This window comes from Camelus ferus, chromosome 5 (genome assembly GCF_009834535.1).
Source record: "Camelus ferus isolate YT-003-E chromosome 5, BCGSAC_Cfer_1.0, whole genome shotgun sequence".
NCBI classification, from domain to species: Eukaryota; Metazoa; Chordata; class Mammalia; order Artiodactyla; family Camelidae; genus Camelus; species Camelus ferus.
This window is the reverse complement of record NC_045700.1, coordinates 16,642,037-16,662,523: the sequence shown is the minus strand read 5'-3', so window position 1 is coordinate 16,662,523 and position 20,487 is coordinate 16,642,037. Positions and strand designations below refer to the sequence as shown.

At 47.2% G+C, this 20,487-nt stretch overlaps 1 protein-coding gene across 2 annotated transcripts in view; it reads left to right on the top strand.

Moving 5' to 3' along the window:
* The window catches only part of TMEM163 (transmembrane protein 163), a 207,530-nt gene that overhangs the window by 181,920 nt on the left and 5,123 nt on the right, over positions 1 to 20,487 (top strand). For both annotated transcript variants that reach the window (XR_004319799.1, XM_032479346.1), the window contains exon 6: positions 16,397 to 16,508. Coding sequence is in view for 1 of the 2 variants with exons in the window: in XM_032479346.1 (XP_032335237.1) it covers positions 16,397 to 16,508 (112 nt within the window). In the remaining variant the exon portion in view is untranslated. The remainder of the gene's footprint in view (positions 1 to 16,396; positions 16,509 to 20,487) is intronic.

The following is a 20,487-nucleotide window of genomic DNA, read 5'->3' as shown; positions in this document are numbered from 1 at the left end:
TCAGAATTTGTTTTTCTAGAAAATGACCCATTTTATCTAGGGTTTCAAGTTTATTGCATTCAAGTTGCTCATGTTACTCATATGATTTTTAAGAAATCTTTAATTCATCAGTAGTTATGTGCCCTGTTTTATTGCTAGTGTTTATTTATGCTCTTTCTGTCTCTGAAGCTAGCTTGCCAAAAGTTTTATTCATCTTTTAAAAAAAACACCCAACAAAACCCTGTGTCTGATTTCACAGATCAAGATGATTTGCTTTCTCATTCATTAAGCTCTCATCTTCAGTAGTTCCTTCTACTTTGCTCACACTCAGTTTTAGGGGGCGGGTAAGTGACTTTTTTGTTTGCTTATTTTTCCCTTTTTAGTTTCTTGCTGTTGGCATAGCATTCATCTGTTCCTGTTTTGTGTTCAAACTATGAGACAAAATATTCATTTACTGAAGGAGCTAGCAAAGTTAGTTTGCTCAGAAATGTTCTGCCTGGCGCTTTTCCACATGTTAGGCGGCTTTCAGATTCTGACCTGACCCACCCTCTGCCTTGTAAACTGTGCCCTGTAAGAACCTCCGGTGTAGCCCCAATGTGTGTAAGTGCAAGGAGCAATTCAGATTCTTACGCAGTGGTTGACCCACCAGTGAGTGCTCTTAGGGCAACCATCCGATGGAGGGGGCATCCATCGGATGGTACTAGTGTGGTACCCAGTGTGATGGTCAGTTTCATGTGTCAGCTGGTGAGGCTGTAGTCCCCACTTATTCAATCAAACAGCAGTTGTTGCTTGACTTACATTTTAGGTGTGATTAACACCTGTAATCAGTTGACTTTAAGGGGATTATCCTTGATGATCTCGGTGGGTTTGATAGTCAGTAGAAAGGCATTAAAAGTAGAGCTGAGGCCTCCCCGAGGAAGAAGCTCTGCCTGAGAGTCCCAGCTTGCCCCTCCAAATGCCTGGCCCTGTGGGTCCTAGGGGTGCCCATAATCACGCAAGCCACTTCCTTGCTATACTTCTTTCTCTTTTTTTTAAGTCCCAGACTCCTAATTTATCCCTGCCCCTGCCCCAACTATACCCCTTTGGTAACCAAAAGTTTTTTTTTTCTCTGCTTGTGAATCTGTTTCTGTTTTGTAAATAAATTCATTTGTATTATTTTTTAAGACTCCATATATAATTCATATCATGTAATATATTTTTCTCTGACTTACTTCACTTAGTATTATAATCTCTAGGTCCATCCACGTTGCTGCAAATGGCAATGGTTCTTTCTTTTTTCTGGCTGAGTAATATTCCATTGTATATTATATATACCACATCTTCATCCATTCATCTATTGATGGACATTTAGGTTGCTTCCATGTCTTGGCTATTGTAAATAGTGCTGCTGTGAACATTAGGGTGCATGTATTTTTTCAAATTAGAGTTTTCATCTTTTCCAGATATATCTCAGGAGTGGCATTGCTGGATGATATGCTAAGTCTATTTTTAGTTTTTTAAAGAACCTCCATACTGTTTTCCATAGTGGCTGTACCAGTTTACCAACAGTGTAGGAGGGTTCCCTTTTCTCCACTCTCTCTCCAGCATTTGTTATTTGTAGACTTTTTGATGAAGGCCATTCTCACCAGTGTGAGGTGTGATACCTCACTGTAGTTTCGGCAATACCTTTCTTAGTACTTATGTCCTACTGGTTCTCTTTCTTTAAGTACATTCAGAAATTACTGCCCTGAAATATATTCTTTATATTGAGTTTTAATTTTTATCCAAGCTGTGTTTATAATTGAAATAGCCAATTATTCTATAAAACTCATTTTAAAAAATAACCCCCTTCCTAGAGGCACCCATTTATAACTCCTTTCAACTTCCACATCTCTAAGTAACCGGCATATGTTGCACCTTCTTGCTTTTTCAGTTACAGACGTGGTTTCTTGACTTCTCACTCTGGGTGGCCCCTTAACAATCACCCATGGCTTATTCCTTCCCTGCACATTAACATTGTTATTTTGGTAGGATCGATATTCAACATTGTTCTTCTTAGGATTGTAAATGTTATTGGTAGCTGAGCCCTGTAGTCTTCAGTGATTTGTGTTTTCCCTTATTGCATTCTGTTTTGTGTTCCCTGATACAACTAAATGAATATGTAATGCAAATTACACCCCCCCCCCCGCCACAGGAATATATGTGCACACTCTTGGTTGGCTCCACAGTTGTCCTCTTGGTATCCTTGTTGCCAAAACCTCGGTCTCTGTTCTCTAAAGCCAGATTGAATCCAGAGACAGAACTTTGGGTGAAGTAGAAATCACAGCTTTATTGCATTGCCAGGAAAAGGGAGTCACAGTAGGCTAGTCCCAGTAGGTGGGGTGAGGGAAGCTTTTAAAGGCCTGTTTAAGGAACAGCGCACTGATTACGATCTGTAAAGGAGCAAGTCGCTGCATCCTTTCCTTCTTAATACAATCAGTCCAGCATCAGGGGTCTCATATGACGCATTTTCTTCCTCCAGTGATTATGTTTACTTGCCCTCAACCTTTTTCTGGAACAAAGAACCCTCAAGAGGGGTGAGTAAGTGGGAGTAGCTAGCTTAATCTGTTAAAAAAAACAAAACTTGGATAAATAAGCATAGGTGAGGACATTCTGATTTCATGTTCAAATGATTAAATAAAAACCAAGGAAACAAGGGAGTTTTTACAGTTACATCCCATTTATTGTAATTCTGGGGGATTTGTTTTACTTTTCTTTTGGGTTGTATCTTACTGAATCCCATGTTTCTGTCTCATGGTTTACTCCATTGTTTTGGAGGAGCACATCCTCCAGTAGCTTCCCAAGAACAGATACATGGAAGACAATTTTTTTTTTTGAGACTTTGAATGTCTGAAAATGTTAGTATTCTAACAGTTTATTTGGTAGTTTTCCTGAGTTTATTCTTTGAATTTTGAAGGCATGAATCCATTGTCTTAATTTCTAGTATTGCTTTTGAGAAGAAGTTCTAATTTCTAATTAGAAATTTTAATAACAAGTCTATTTTTTTTTCACAGCCCTGTTTTTCGTCTCTGTAGACTTGTAAGATCTTCTGTTTGTCCGGCTAGTATTAGCCTTGGTGAAGATTTTTTTTCATGTATAATGCTAGGCACTTAGACCCTTTCATTTTGTAACTCATGTCCCTCAGTCCTGGAAGATTTTCTTGAATTACTTTATTAATGATTTTTTTGTTGTTACTGTTTTTTCTGTTCTGTATTTTCAGGTTTCCTGTTATCAGATGTTGGGATTGTCTTCTAATTTTCTCTTTTTTGTCTCCTATATTTTATTTTGCGTTTTTGTTCTACTTCCTGAGAGAGTCCCTCAAATTTACCTTCTGATACTTTTAAGTTGTTCATTTCTGTTACCTTGTTTTAAGTTAAAAGAACTTTCTTTATGTGTTCTTTTCAAAACATCATTTTCTTGTATGATAGAGTCTCTCGTCTCCAGTGACATTAACAATGATTTAAAAAATTTTTCTTCTCTTCACCAATGGCTTTCCAAAAATCTAGTGATTATTGGCTGTCTCATAATATGAAAGAAGAATATATTTATGACTGTGTGTGGAGGAGGCTTATCAAATGTGATTTCAATTCAAGGGCAGGGGTTTTTAATGTGGTGTTTGGGTCCATGGATAGAATTTAGGGGGAACATGAACTTTAATTGGAAAGAAATTGTCTTTATTTTCAGTTAACCTCCATCTGAAATTTAGCCTTTCCATCATAAAATTAAGCAATAACCCACAGTTGTAATATTTGAGTAGTTGTGACTTTGTCATCTATAAAAATAGGATATTTTCAATCTAAGATTGGTTTTGGCAGATATTTCAAAATTTTTTTGTGCTTATCACAACTTAAAGTTACAGTGCTTATTAGATCTGTTAGATTTTGCTATTTAATACATTAATTTAAAAGCACTTATTAAAGCATAATGTTTAAATTTTATTAAGCGTCTGCTGATATAATTGGTTTCCTTTATATTCCTTTATATTTTCCTTTATGTTGTTTGTAAAATATAAAGGAATTATGAAGGACTTACAATTGCTTTCTCTGTCCTCCTGGGCTATCAGCTTCCCAGGGCAGAAGGTAACCCCCCTGAACCCCCTTTTCTCAATGTGGTGGTCCCTAACTTCAGCCGAGCCTGGGGTGCCCAGTGCAGAGAACTTTGATTTTGCCCTCTGCAGTGGATCTGCTTTCTCTCCTGCTGGGGAACTGTGCCAACACCCTCTGGGCGGTTGGGGAGGCGGTCTGGTCCTCATTAGGGACATTAATAAGATTAGTCCTCCTGCTTCTAGTCTCCCATCTTTCAGCCCTCTTCCAGGAGGGCCTAGTGGCCCTGATTCCTGAGCCTCGGGGAGTTCTGACATGCTACTTCTCACCCTCCCCTCTGCCCTCAGTCCCACTGTTCTCTGTACCTTTAAGGCAGCCCGCACTCTTCTGTCTTTTTCCCCTCTCACGCAGTTTTGTGACTGTTGTCCTTTTGTCTTCTTTGTCCGTGTGGGTGCATGCCTTAAAAAAAAACAAAAACAAGTCTGTGCTGCCACTTAGTGGCCTTACAAACGCTGACCATGTGTGTTCATTTCACCATCTCTAATTGGAATCGTTTCTGATTTTTCTGCTATTTTCAAATATATGAAGCTGTGTTCTTGGCATTGTGAATTATTTATTCTTTTGCTTGTTTTTAGCCACGCTTGAAATTCAGGGCCATTGGGTTGCATGAGAGGAAGACTGGCCTACATTTTTTTTTTTTTCAGCGGTGAAGGGCAATCAGTTTTCGGGTGGACAGATGAGGGTTTGATACCTTCAATGTCACCAACAAGCTGTGTGACCCGATCCTAGGGGGGTTAATTTAACCTCTCAGTTTGGGGTCATAGTTTCTACCTAACAAGGATCTTCCGATGGTTAGGTTTAAAATAGCATTGTTTATTAAGCCTTTGGAAAAGAGTGTCATCTCTGATGGGCATCAATAATAGTTATCCGCTAACATTTGTAAATCTCAGACTCCCAGATTTATGCCCTCCCACCCCTTTCCTTGGTAACCATAAGAAAAAAGCAAGTTATCTGCTTGTATTGTAGGACTGTTGTTTAAGGAGCTCTCTGGTTTGGTACTGGCTTATTGGCGTGATATTCACTGGCATAATATTCATATGACCAAAGCGAGGAGAAGCAGCCAGCTGGAAGGTGCTACTTCCTTTGCAGAATAGAGCTTCTCAAGGGTGGCGGTGCCACTGTGTCATGAGGGATCAGCTGAAGGGATGCTATGCTTGGTCCTGGTTTTAGGGAACCCTAGAGGTGTTACTTTCTCTAGATCCCTGAGACTCGGGGCAGGAAGGTGCATGAGCCCATCTCGGAGTCCCTAACAGTGTTCAGGGATTAGCTTGTCCCCCAGTCAGCCTTGCGCTCCTGCAGTTATCAGAAAAGAGCAGTCGGACCGATGCTTCACGTAACAGAAACCAGCCTGCATCTGAGAGTGGCAGCCAAGCACTTGAGAGTGCCCTCCTTGTCCCCGAAGCAGTCATAGTGCTTTCGCTGGCACTGCCTCCCCCTGCTCTCCCGCACCCCGTGACCCCTCCAGCATCAGCTTCGAGATGCCTGTGGAGCTGGGCATTTGCTTCGTTAACCAGACTTTGCAGAGACTCAACAGAAAGGTTGGCCAGCCCAGCCAGGAACTGCTGGGGCCCAGGGCTTCCTAGTCTGTCTGTAGTTCCACCAGTGACGCCAGTGTCTACTGGCTGCAGAACCTCCTGGCTCCTAACCTGATTATCTAAACACCACTTCTTGACCCTCCCAACCTCAAAATGGTTTGATGCTAATTTAAAAATTGTGAAGTCATTTAATGTGAATCCATGGCAATTTGTCAATATAATTTAATAACCAGGGGAAATTGAGGGCTCATGCTCGGTGTAATTTCCTCCACATCTGCTAGCTTTTCCCATCTGCTGGGGTGGGGCGCGGGGAGTAGGGGATGATGAAAATATCCAAGGATGAGAGTGACTTTTAATTTCACTTGGGGCCATAAATCGATACACATTTATTATTCAGCCAGCACTAGCATTTCCCTGGGTAATTCTATAACACATGTAGTGTCAGAATGGTTTGAAATTTGTCCTCATTAGGAAAGCGAAGGACGCCTTTTTTGCAGGCATAAGCAAGTGAGCGTCCACAGTTGCCACATGCTGTCACACAGCTTATGAAAAGGGAGACTGTTGGTCTCTAGGGAGATGGGCAGGTGGAATTTTCAGACCTGACCTCTGTCTCGTGTTAGTGGCCACAGCTCCCTGTGACTTGGAATTGCAACTAATAGTGTCACCTATGATAAGGAAGAAGCTTAATATAGGAGGTGACAAGTGGTACTGCAGAAAAAAAAAATCTCAGCTTTCCAAGAGGATTTTCTGTGAGCAATACCACAAGTAAAAATACTTGGAGACAAGGCTGTGTGGAAAATTGGAGGTGGTGGCAGGGAGGACAGAGAAACTCAGTGTCGTAGTGTTAGAAACTGCTGCTGGCAGCTGACAAGCCAGAAACAAGAAACTGCCCGTTTTATGTGATGCTGTCAATTAGTCGAGGGTGAATTTGATTTATAGGTTTTAATTCCCACCCTCACTTCTATTTTGATGTACGGGTGTTGGTGGGAGTGATGGTGCTGGGGGAGGCGTAGCCCATTCTGGCTGCTGGAACAAGATACCATAGACTAGGTGACTGTACCAACAAATACTTATTTCTCACATTTTTGGATGCTAAAGGGTCTGAGATCAAGTGTCAGCAGATTTGGTTTCCGGTGAGAGCTGTCTTTCTGGCCTGCAGACGGCTGCCTTCTTACTGTGTTCTCACATGGCAGAGAGAGATCCTTTCTCTTGTGTCTGTTCTTACAAGGACACTGATCCCAGCATGAGGGCCCCACCCTCATGACCTAATTACTGCCCAGAGGTCCCACCTCTAAACACCATCACACTGGGGATTAGAGCTTCAACATATGAATTCTGGGGGAACACAAACATGCAGAGAGAGTGGGTGAGGTTCATTTTAGACCAGCCTGTTTTGAAGAGGTTGGAAAGTTGTACTGGGACACCCCCACGGCCAGGATCTTGGTCAGTGGTGGGACTGGCCTTCTTGGAGGCTGCTCTCAGATGCTAATGGAAGAGGTGGTTTTAGCAGTTCTCCACCTGAGCTCATCCCAGCCTGTTATTTTGACCTGAAGGTTCAGCTCTCATGGTGCTAAGTGGCCTCCTATGTAAGGATTGAAGATCAGACCCCATCATCCTCCTTCCTGTTTCTTTGCCTGTTCCTTGTACCAACAATTGCCCATCTCCACTGGGAATCTAAATTAAAAAGCCTGGTGTTAATTGAATTATTAAAAAAGAAACTTTCCATGTGAAAGTAACCACTAGAATAAGACTCAACCATACAGAACGTGCCATTGTTACAGGAACAGGGCTGAGTCTCAACAACATTATGTTGACAAAGAAGCCAAATAAAACAACACATACTGTCCATTCCATTTGTTTAAAAAAATGCAAGAATAGATGAAATTAGTTTCTTGTGATGTCAGAGAGTGGTTGCAGGGGATGAAGAAAGGTACATGAAGGAACTTTCTAGAGTAATGGAAATCTATATTTTGTTTGTGGGGGGTAGTTAAATGGGTGGTACCATGGACAGAATTCATCAAATTGAATGTCTAAACCTGCACATTTTATCATATGTTAGTTATACCTCAGTAAAAAGTATATAATAATTAAAACCGAATCCTTTGGTGCCTTTTGGAAGCAGGGAGTCAGTCGTGATAAACCTCAGTTAGCCCTGTGATGGCTGAACTCGAGGTGTGGTGTCCTGGCCGACGTTCTGACCGTTTGCCCGGTCATAATCTCTCTGTGCTCCTGTCCTGCACTTGTCTACACCACTTTTAATCTACTTCCTGCTTTATTCCAGTTCAGAAGGAATAACCCATGGGTTTCTAAATCAGCACTACTCAGCATAACTCTTTGTGATGATAGAAATGCTCCAAATCTGCATTCTCTGGTATGCGAGCCAATAGCCGCATACGGCTACTGAGCACTTGAAATGGGGCTGGTTAAACAAGGAATGGAGCTTTCAGTTTTATTCCGTTTTTAGTCTGAACCACCACAGGAGTGTTTGAATGTGAAAAGTGCTATTTTTAAAAAAGATCAGAAATAGGGGGGAGGATTATTAGTCAGGGACCATCTCAACTTGTATGATGATGGAGTAAGGGAGTGAGTAGAAACAGCATGTGCAAAGGTCCTGAGGGAGGAGGATATGCGACATGTTTGAGGATCAGGTGGGAGGCTAGGATCAGCTGGAGCTGAGTGAGAGCAGGGGAGTTTGGTAAAGGTAAGGAAAGCGGGGTTAGCCTTATCTGGTTGGTCTGGGTTTGGCTTTGCTGAGAGGAGCTCAAATAGATCACCAGCTTATCAGTGTCCATCAGGTCACAGCACCTCTCATCTGCTAGTTTACCAGACCGTGTGTGGGGCAGTGCAATCCTCCTGGAGAAAAGCTGACCGAGGCTCAGGTCTGGTTGATCAAGACCTTCCTCCGCTAGCATACAAGAACTAATGTCACAGTGTCCTCCCTGATCAGGTGTTATCAGCTCTGCCCTAGTTGCCTTCCATCTAAGATTAGCCCCGCAGCCTTCACCACATTCCCGCCTGGGCTTGTATCCTTAGAAGGGGAGGGTGGTGTCCGGCTGCTCAGGAGAGATGGAGAGTGGTTGGGAGCCTCTGCTGTCTTTGAGGGCCCATCTGCTCTTCCTGCGCCTGTTTCCCCACCTGCAGCCTAAATCACCTGATCTCTGGGCTCTCTCCCAGTTCCAGGGCCCACCCCATGTTTTTACAGAAGGTCTGGTCTGCTCTCCCTTGTCTGGTGGTGGGCCAGATTTGGGGGGCTGGCGGTGGTGATGATGGGGGCCTGTGGAGGGGGCACGTCTCCATGACTTGAGCTCTTAGGTAAAACAGGAGTAGTCCTGGCACAGACCAAAGAGTTTGGGGTGGAGAGCTTTTTGAACCCCAGGAGTCTCTGTCACATTCCTGGAATTCCTCTCTAAATGATTTATTCCGCTGAGTTAAGGTGTTGCTTTTCACATGTTGAGATCAACGAGGTTGGAACATGACAGAGTTGACATTACTAGCTCTTAGCAAAGACACTCCACTCAGATAGACTGACGATTGGCCTTCATCACACGCCGTCTGGAAGGCAGAGGCCATGTTGAGAGCAGGCTGGGGGGGCTTCTCCTAAGCTGTCTGAAGTTTGGGTTGGGGGTCACGGGCTATTGCCCAGAAGGGCAGGAGGTGCTCAGCAGCCCTGGTTGGGGGGGTGGGCGTGGGGAGGGTGGTCACTGTCAAGTGCGTTTGTCCCACAGCCCTGGCTGCAGGAAGCAGTGGGGGATGTTCAGATCTGGCTCATGTCTGGCATCTTGGAGCGTGAGTGTGGCCATGATTGTGTCAACCCAGGATTCTTCTGGTGTCACAGAATTTCAGCCTTGCCACACTGCTGCCCTGATCCCCTCCAGCAGTCCAGGGACACAGCCTGTGCTCACGAACTCTTGTCTCTGAGGTGGTGTTTCTTCCCACTCCAAGGTACATTCCAGAATCAGGTTTGATCATGAGAAAACCAGTCAGCTTAGCCTTCCCCTTTCCCTGCCCCACCAGCCCAGGAATGCATGTACCAAGTTAGGTTTTAACCACACGCTCCTGACTTCCATGGAGGGTCAGGATGACAGAGAGCTCTGTGGATGAACATTTCTGCATCTTCCGTAAAACAGCCTGTAAAAGACTTTGTTGATTATGACTTCGATGTGTCCAGCGTTAGCAGTTCATATCAGAGATAGGATATTTTTTATTGCACTGGGGTAGACACTTGGGTGGGTGAGAAGGGACCTCTCCTCTCAGTGAGCTCCAAGGACAGGAAGACAATGAAGGAAAGACATGGCACAAGACCCAGAGAACATCGTTCGGGGGGCATGGAGTGGAAGCGTTGTCAGGAAGTGCTTAATAGAGGAGGAAACTCATTGAGATGAGCCTGTAAAAGGGAGTGTTTACCTACCAGATGGTGGAAACACATCAGTAGAGGAAACTCATGAGAACTGAAGGCAGCCCATCTGGGTCCCTGGTCCACTGTTGACCTCTCAAGCCTCTCATCTAACCTTTATAATGACGGTGCTTTGATTTCTGTCCTTACCTCACTGTATGACATTATGTATATTATACTAATGTGCATAACCTGAATTATGTAATTATTAGTAGTCACCATTTCAGGATCCCTGAGATAAACTACTTTTTAAAAAAAATTAGTTTTATTGAGATGTAATGTACTTACAATGAAATTCCACCCATACACTTTGAGGGGTTTTGAAAAATGTTTGTAACCACAGAACTACCACCACAATGAAGATAGAGAATATTTGTCACTCCAGGAAAATTCCATCGTGCACTTTTGCAGTCATTAATTACCTCCTCTCTCCAACTACTGATCTGCTTTCTGTCAGCACAGCTTTCCTTTTCTAGAATGTGATGTAAGTGAACTCAAAGTATTTACTCTCCTGTGTCTGCTTTCGGTCAATCAGCATAATGCCTTTCAAGTGCGGCTGTATTCTTGCTGAACTATTACTGGTTCATTCTTTTTCACTGCTGAGTAGTATTCCACTGCATGGCTGTATCCTAGTTCATTTATCCACCAGTTGTCAGGCATTTAGGTTGTTTCCAGGTTTTTTTTTTTGACATGAAAATGCTGTATAAACTGTGTGCAGGTTTTTGTGTGGACATACGCTTTTTTTCTCTTGGAGAAATACGACTGAGTAGAATTGCTGGGTCCTATGATAAGTCCATATTTAACTTTATAAAGAATGGCCAGTCTGTTTTACAAAGTGGCTGTACCATTTTATATTCCTACTCACAGTGCCAGAGAGTTCCAGTTGTCCCAGATCCTTACTGAAATTGGTATTCTTTTTAGTTGTATGGATTGCGATGGATATGCAGCAGGATCTCATTTCCCTGTTAACTAATCACGTTGGCTCTCTTTCTGTGTGCTTGGTTGCAAGTCATGTATCTTTTATGGTGAAATGTTTGCCCAAATCTTTTGCTCATTTAAAAAAAATTGACTCATCTGTTTCATTCTTACTGAATTGTAGAAATTCTTCATATATTCTGGATCCAAGTCCTTTAACAAATATGTTTGCAAAATTTTTTCCCCAGTCCATGGCTTGCCTTCATTATTTTAATAGTGTCTTTCAAGATTAAAAGTTTTTAATAATACTTCTGGTTACAGGAAAAAGGGTGTCTTGGTGTAGTTTTGGGTTTTGTTTCTTTCACTGGTGTATTTAAGCATCTTTCATATGTTTAAAATTTGTTTTAATTTTCGGTGTCTTTTACCCACATCCTTTGCCTACTTTCTGTTTGTTTTTTGGTCTTTTGGAATTCTAGGAGCTCTTTATATGTTAGGAGGGTTAACCCTTTGTGATAATGAGCCCACGCTCATTAACATGGTAGACGTTTAGGAGTCTGTAGTTGGGGCACCTTGGCACGGTTTACAGCTGGGAACAAATCCAGGTCCTGCCACCAGCTGAGTGACCCTGGGCAAGTCACATAGCCTCTGGGCATCTGCTTCTCCATCTGCCAGGCCCACTGGACTGGGCTGTGAGGTCAAGTGACACATGACGGGTGTGGCTGCACTTTGGGAGAAGTCATCAGGGCATATATCCGCTTGGGTTGTCATTTCTCACCATTAGCCATATCTGCTCTGGCTTGCCGACTCTCGGGAAAGAATCCTCTCAGAAACTCCTTTTATTATGCTCAGAACTGTCTTAGCCCAGGATGCTGTGACAAAATACCACAGACTGGGTGGCTTTTATTTCTTACGGAATTTTCTTCTCATGCTTCTGGAGGCTGGAACTCTAAGATCAAAGGTGCCAGCAGGGTCAGTGTCTGGTGAGGGTTCTCTCCTTGGGTTCCAGACAGCTGCCTTCTCACTGTGACCTCATCTGGCCTTTCCTCAATGTGTGTAGGTGGAGAGAGAGAGAGAGAGAGCTAGTCGTCTTCTTAGAGGGGCACTAATCCCACCATGAGGGCCCCATCCTCATGACCTGATTAACCCTAATTACTTCCCTCACTTTAATCTCTAAATACCATCACGATGGGCTTAGGACTTCAACACAGGCAGCTGGGGAGGACACACATGGTCCATTGCAGGGACTGATGTCCTGATCAGGCTGATGCCCGCATCTCTGTGACATTATGCTCATGCTCACATTAGATGTGGTGGCTGCGTGGAGAGAGCCAGGTGGGCTCTGGGTGGGAAAATCACAGTGGACTTTGAGGAAGCTGAAAACGGGCTTGGGGAGAGGGCTTTGGCAGGTCTGTGCCAGCCCAGTTCCTCCGTGGGTCCTTTTGCAGAGTTTAGTTTTTCTGAGACAGATCAGTGCAGCCCTGCTGAGCAAAGCCTCGCCAGCTCTGGGTGAGGCTTCGAGGTGGCCACAGTCTGTTCTCTCGGACTTCGAGCTGATCCTGGGAGCAGAGAGTGGTTGGTAGGAATCATCCCAAGACAGGAAAAACCTGGGGTTTGCACACTGGCTTCTCCACATTTAAATATCATATTTGCTCTGTGCCGGGCGCTGCTGGAGCACTTTGAAAACAGCCTTTTGAAGTAGTGTGTGAAGTTCAAGCAGAAGCAGAACTGCTCTTCATGGTCAGAACAGGGCTTTGCTGCAGAGATGAGGCCTTAGCGGATGGCGGGGCTGCGGCTCCGGAGTCTGGGTCTGAAGTGAGCAGGACTCCCTGGCAGGAGGCAAACGTGGGTGAAGAGCAGAGCAGAGCAGGACAGCCTGGTCCCATGAAGGTGGACTGAAGCCACCTCCAACCCGCACCGTCTCAGCCCCAGTGACACGGGGTGATCTGCAGAGAAGGCTTTGTCATGAAGCTGCACACATGCCCTGCTCAGGGCTCAGAGAAGCTGGAGGGGGCTTCCAGTGGGAGCTGGAGGAGCTGAGAGCCTGCCTGCTGCCCTTTCTCCTCCACCTTCCGAATCTCACGCTGATGTCTCTGGTGGAGTGCGACTTGGACCCACTAGCAAGGGACTTCTGGGAAATGTAGTTCCTGCTGATCCCTGTGGCCACACCCCATGGGGGTGGAGGTGATAGGACTACTCTTGTCTCAGTTTTGCAGGTATGCAGAGAGAGAGAGGGCGGTTCGGTGACTTGCCGAGTCATGCAGTTATTCAGTGAGGCCTCTGCTGAGGTGCCTGTAATACTATGCGATGCTTCTACTGTATTCCCTCAGTAACGCCACCCCCTGCTCCTGCAGGGATTCCACCTCAGAGCCACCCACTCAGTCCATGGAAAACTTCTCTGAGGTGAAGGATGGTCTCAAACACCCCTTCACCCTTGATGAGCCACTGCAGGTCTGAACCATAGTTTCTTCACATTTCGCCACGCATCCTTTTTTCTAGGCAATAAGTTCCTTAGGTTTCTTTTCTAGGAATGCTTCCCATGCTCTGTCCGCAGGTCACCGTCAGTCCCTAGAGTGGCTGTCTGGCGGCCTGAGTTCGTGCATATATAATGTGTTTGGGCCCCTTGGCAACAATTGCTACCTTTTATTGCATATCAGTTGCCTGCCAGGGTCTGTTGGTATCACACTGCTCTTTATGGAAGAGAGAATAAAGTTTGGAGAGCTTGGGTTTGTTTGCCCAGTAAGCAGCGGAGTGTAGATTTGAGCAGAGATTTGCGGGCATATCACTGCCCTTCGTCAGCCAAGCCCTTGTTCAGCCGTGGGCTTCCCGGCTTGGCAGACCCTGGGGAGGACCAGCAAAGCCATGCTGTCTCCTCTGGAGATGTGTCTGGGGGTAGGAGGGGCACCCCACCCTCCAGCTCCCTGGGACCTAGATGGGGTGAACACAGCCTTTCTCCCCCTCTGGAAATTGAGGGCTTTGCAAACAGATACTGCATGGAGCCAGAAAGGCTCTGGTCAGGCATGGGGTGAGCAAAGTGAGAACTGAGCTTCTGAATCTGAGGCCTCAAAGTACTTAGTGGACTGCCTCGGTCTCCCTACTTCGGCTTTTTGCGTACTGTCTGCATCCAGGTTTGCGATGACATGGGATTCCTTAATCACACTTGCATTTTTTCTGTGTGGGTGCCATCTCCCATAATCAGACTGAGTTCCTACACAAATCAAATTGTGATTTGGGGGTCCTTCCCCAGCCCCACCTCCAGCCCCCTTGGCCCCTGCAGTGTCACCTCATGCATGGCAGGGACATGGGATCTGCCAAGAGGCCCGGCTTGAGGAAGTGAAACTCCAGGGAGGTGATTATTTTGAAAAACTTCAAAATGTGGAATAATTTTAGACATATAAGTCAGTTATAAAGACATTATAGAGAGAGCTCTTATACCCTTCCCCCGGCCTCTGCTCAGTGTTAATGCCACACGTAGGTGACCAGTGTCCCTTCCCCCAACTATAAGATTACGCTATGAACAAAACTCCAGACTCTGCTGGTTTCCCCAACTTTCCCATATAATGACATTTTTCTGTTCCAGGATCCCCGCCAGGACACCACGTGGCATTCTGTCCTCATGTCTCCTTAGCCTCTAGTCTATGAGTTTCCCAGTGGTTCCTTGTCTTTCATGACCTAGACACGTATGAAAAGTAGTGCTCAGGGGTTTTGTAGACTGTCCCTCAGTATGGGATGTTTTTTCATGATTCAACTGAGGTTATGGGTTTGGGGTAGTACACCTGTTCCCAAGTCCACACTCGTACTGCTTGCTGCGTGACAGGCCAATAAATCAAGAGACAAGTTTTTGGGGCAAAGAATAGTGACTTTATTCAGAAAGCCAGCAGACCGAGAAGATGGTCTAGTGTCCCAAAGAGCCATCTGGCCTGAGTTAGAATTTGGGCTTCTTTTATACGAAAACAGGAGGGACTAAAGTTCAAACATTTCCTGGCTCCCCTCAGCCTCTGGAGGGGCTTTGTTAATTTCTTCTTTCCTGCAGCCATTCACAGTTGGGCCTGGTCAGGATGTTTCCCGAGAGCTCAACAAAGGTAGTTTAGCTTAACCCTCAGGCATAGGAGGCAGGACTCCCAGAGGTGGGCCATTATGTGTAAATTAAGCTTATCTGCGACATCCCTTTAATGATTAACTTGGAGAAACAGCAGTAGGATATAAAGGTTAAAGTAGAAAGAAACAGCTCCAATATGGAGTCAGGTTGGTTCTTCCTTGTCACACACGTCCTGTCACATCAGGAGGCACACGATGGCAGCGTCACTCACTGCTCATCTTCATCACTTGCCGGGGTTCTCCCCTGTAAAGTTACCGTTTCTCCCTTTCCGTATTCTCTGTGTTAGATACAGCCCCAAGTCCACCTGACACTCAAGGGAGGAGGGGATTGAGCCGAGCCCCTAGGAAGGAGTCGCAAAGGATTTGTGGACACACGTTAAGACCACCCACTGTTGACCAGCATCGTGGGGGAGATGCTTTGACGCTCTGCAGATACCCTGTTTCTGGAGAGGAGATTTTTCACATCACTTTGCTCAGTTTTGAACCCCAGGCAAACAGGCTGTCTTCCCTCTTCCCAGCTTTCTGTCACTCGGTCAATCTGAATAATGACATACTTAAGGAATCCTATTTCTTTGAGTATATAAGATGCTTTATCAGATTTCTGCTGGCCGTTGGGTTTTAATACTGGGGAGTCTGGAGGCTCCGTCTCACGGGAGTGGTGTCTGGGAGCCGGAAGCGCAGAAGCCCCGCGGCCCCTGCTGCCCGGCCGGCCGTAGATAGCGCTGCTCGCTTTTGCGTGGGTGACTCACTCATTCGTTTGCAAAGGTAAGCTAACAACTTACCAGAAGTGTGAAGATAACGTCCATAGCGGACTGTATTTTAAGACGCCTTTCGCACCTTGAAGGCTATTTCTGAACCTCCAGTTGCCTTGTGAATTTAAGGGGAAGAAGTGGTTATAAGCAGCTCCAGCCCTAAATGACCCCGAGGCAAGTTCGCTTAGCTCTGTGTCCAAGTGTGCTTAGGCCAGTGGTATACATGTATGTTCCAGAATTTGCGATCAGCTGCTTTTTGAATTACCTGTGGAAAACTCTACATGGAAGTCACCATTTTTAGCATTTCGATCGATTCAATTATTGATTAGTGATTGCCAGTCATTTTGGCAGAATGGCAGGAAGGGGAATCTCCTGCAGGAAAAGAAATACTTCATGGGTTTCTAAGGAAATATAAATCTAGGTTATCTGTTTTTGATCATCTTTGCCAATTCCCAGGGACACCGGTAACTGAAGGATAAAAACAAGCAATATACTCCCACCTGGTGGCAGCGTACCCGATGGATTGTTTGTTCTGGGGACAAAGGTTTGCAGACAGTCTGCTTTCACATGAGGTGACCTGTTGAACCCTGGAACTTTCTCTCCTAGGATGATTTCCTGTTCAGCGTCTCCATTTTAAGTGGGATCCTATGCAGCATCCTGGCCGTGCTGAAGTTCATGCTGGGGAAGGTGCTGACCAGCAGAGCGCTCATAACGGATGGTGAGTAAGGCCCCTGTGCCTGATCTCTAGGGGCTGAGCTCCCAGGGACGGAAGATGCTGTTTGGGTCACTTTTAGCAGCCTATCTTGGGGACGTGCTCAACAACTGGAACCTGTTCCTCACCCTTCTCCCCTCCCCAGGCTGTTTAGAGATCCTCAAGGTTCCCTTTCAGGGCAGATGACTTGTGCCCTGGGAATTTAATATATTCTTCCCGAATCACCTCCACCCTGACTTCTTAAGAGGGTGGGTCAGGGCTCCTCAGCCCCTTAATCATGGAGCACAAAGGGCTTCCCAGAGGCTTGGATTTTAGATTCATGACTCCAAATACAATGTCAGTATCTTTTCTGGATTCTATGAAGGCCTCCTTGGTGAATCTTCCATGCTCATTTTCCCCTCCAGCTCGTGAGACGCTTACCTGGGAGTTTAAGTTGCAATCAGCAGGGCTTCGCTCAGGAGATGAGCCACGTGTTCTCTGCCCAAGACCCAGACCAGGCAGAAGTGTCCCTCTTTGTCCTCTGGGTCTGGGGGTCTGGAGGCACATCCTGTGTGGCCCTCATCCCAGAGCACGTGGGGTTCACAGGGGTCACAAGGAGAGACATGAGCCCCCGCGCCCTGGAGTGCGAGTCACAGGGTAAAAGCTTGCGGGTTGGTAGGTGTGTCTGCACCAAGCGGAGCAGGGATCGTTAGATTTTTTTTTCCAGGAACTGCTCCCAACCCCAGGCTCTCAAGTTTCTCTCCAGAGTGCAGACGTGTGGGTGGCCATTATCCTGTTGAGGGTGGGCGGATGGCGGTGCAGAGGGCCCTTCTCTTCCACGTGATGAGCATGGTGATGCAGGGCGGACTTGTACTCCTCGTCCCATCCCGTGCTGAAGTGCTGATGCCCCACTGGGTGAGGTGCTGCCTTTTGCACAGTGGGGCAGGTGGACAGGAAGTCAAAGGGACGCTTCCAGCTTTTCAACCCCGGCCGCCCTGGGAGTCTCATCACCCGAGTGTATGGGGGTGGGGGATCCTGTGAACAGGCCTGAAGAAGTTGGGGGTTATGTGATCCGACAGGCTGACTGCCAAACCAGGGGGGACCCCAGATGCTCGTCAGTTGACGGCTACCACTGACAGCATCAGAACTGCTTGTGGTGTTTGTTACAAACACAGATTCTGATTCTGGAGGCCGGGGGTGGGTCCCAGGAGGTCGTATTTTACACCAGCGCCCCACTCCAGGCAGTGCACACAGAGGGTTGTTGGCCAGTCGAAGGAGCCGGGACACAGTGTCAGGCCAGGGAAGGTGGACTCCGCAGTGCCCAGAGCTCCCCCACCACCCTGACTCACAGCTCTCAGCATCCTTCATCAAGTGACCCTTCCTGCAGAGCCTGCTCTTGGCTTCTGTCCTTGCAAGATGCTGCCTTGCTCTCTGGGCTGCTGAGGCGCCTTGCCCATAGGAAAACACTGTTGCAAAGAGCAGAGGCAGTAACCCCATCCCCAAGCCTCTGTCCCAGAGCCCCTGGGGAGTGGCTTGCTTTGCATCCCTTGCTTGGTGGGAGTGTCAGCAAAGTATGCGGCGGTAATTACAGCCTCCTGCTAATTGCATCGTCTGGGATCCCAGTTTTACTCATTCATTGATTAGGAGAGCTAGGGAAGCAGCTGTAATTATCTCCACTCTGCTTGTCCCTTGTTTGGGGAGGTGGGGGGGGCAGGATGGGGTTTGGGGGCCAGGCCTGCCAATCATGTTGGGGGTTTTCTTGAAGGGCTACTCCAGGAGTGTCCCTTTCATGGCCTGGCCCAGGGCCACGGGCAGGCCAATTGCTTTCTCTCCAAGAAGGAAGCAAGTTGAGCAAATTGATTCTGGTGCCGGGAGGGAGGGGAGGCAGGTCTCACCTGTCACCTGGTGAGGTGGTGGGTTCCCTAGTTGGAGCTGTGTGCGAACCGGGTCAGGCTGTCTCTTATCAGATCCTTTGTCGCTGGGTCATGTCCTTACCACCAGGAAGCAGATCTTCAGGGGAAAGGGGACGACAGGGGGTGTGTGGGTAGATCCCAGACTTCCCCACGCTGTGCTGTGCAGAGAGCACGGGAAATCTCGTCTAATTGGCTTTTCTTGCTTTGTATATTTAGTCAGCGTGTGATCACTGCTCTCAGGACTAGCCTGAAGCTGGCTTTGTATTCTTCAAGGCAAAGTAATTTTGTGCTGCAAGTTCATACTGCAAATCGGACACAAGAAGACTGGAAAGGTTCCCCAGGGGAGATTCTGAACTAGGGGCTAGGAGCCAGCTCCAGCTGTGCCCACAGGACACCAGGAGGCTTCTGAGTTGAGGGGCCAGGGCTCAGGGCTGACTGTTCTAAAATACAAAGAGCCTTTTATGGTTTTCCAACACATGACAAGCTTTTAATCAGAATTTTCTGCATACAATCAGCGTGCATAATTATATAGATTCTTATCTAGTCACTAAGGCCAGACTGCTAGGGCTTCTAATCAAGATAGCCTCAGACGTTACTTTGTTCTAAAATGATAACAGCATTTATTCTTGGCAACAGCTCTGGTTGTCACAGGGGAGACGCGGACAAGCGTGTGGGCCTGGGCGGGGTGGGGACAGCACCCTAGACGTGAGTGACCTGATGGGGCCTTGTGTGCTTATCAGACGGGTGGTCTGGGGGACAGGGCTCTGAGCTCAAGGTCCTTCGTGTGGAATGGCTGAGGCTGGTAAGGCTCTAAAATTCTGAAGGAGGTGGCAGGGCAGGTGCGGAATCGTCCCCCAGGCCATGGGTGCGGGTCCCAGTGTTCCGTGCAGGCTTACAAGAGGTGCAGCTGACGTGGTATCAGGCTCTGTCGTGACTGAAGGTGGGCGGAGCTGAGGAGGTCAGAGGCTCCTGGAAGGTGTGGGGTCAAAGCACTGCACATCGTCAGCTGTGAACTCTCAGGAGGGTGCAGGGGTGGGAGCATGCGTTGTGGGTGGGTCCCCCCACTGTCAGAAACTGGGAGGCTGGTCTGTCCTTGGCTGGCAGAGCCTGGTGCCTTGGTGGAGCCAAGAAGACACCTAGTGGCCATCTGGGGGAACTGCATACTCTGTGCATCTTTTCTGAGCTCCCCTGGGCTTCTCTGAGGGCTGGTGCCCATGAGAAAGATGAGTGAAGGACTCCCGTCGGCCTGGGGCAACGATAACCTCCTCGTCTCTTTCCTCCAGCCACCCCCAAAAGAAAATCCCAATTTTGAGAACGCCCACGAGGTAGACTCCAGTCCAGGTAGCCCACTGACTAACGGCCTCTGTGGACGCTTTTGGGGGCCTTCTGAGAAAAGACATGGGTGGCAGACTCCTTTTTTTTGTTACTAAGAGGCCTGGTCTGATTCCATTTGTGAAGAACAACAGGAGGATTCAAGGGACCGCCAGAGGTAAGAGGGTAAATGGCAGCCTCTTACAGGGGCAGAGGGGAACTATGACCATGACGTAGCAGAGGAAGGGAGCGAACTGCAGCTTCCCCTTCTCTGAGTGAACCTGCTGTCCTGCTGAGGGAGGCCGTTCCTGAGTGCTCTGTGTGCAAGGTGCAGGGACAGACTCAGTTGGCACAGAGCTTTCCACTGTGGTGACGAAAGGCTGCAGGTGCTGGGGAGGGGTCCTGCTGCCTGTGCTGCGTGGAAAACAGAGATGGGGAGGAATGCTGAGCCCCGCAATCCAGAGGTGAGCGAGCCTGGAGGAGCTGCAGAAACAAACCCCATGGGGACCTGGGCTGCAGCCTTGCCCCCTGACCCCTTGAAAAGGGGAAGCCAGGAGGCAGTGGGGGTCGGGGGCTGATGGCCCCTTGCCTCTACAGTCAGAGGCAGAAGGCTTAGAGATTTGGCCTTGGGACTTGGAGCTGGTGGGACAAACCTCAGGTGAAGCGGGTGTCAGCCCTGTCCTCCCCCCACCTCCCGGGGTACCCAGTGGCTCTGTCAGGCTGGCTGTGTGCAGCGGAGGGCCTAGTGGGTGATGGGTGGAGGTGCTCCTCCTGGGTGGTGG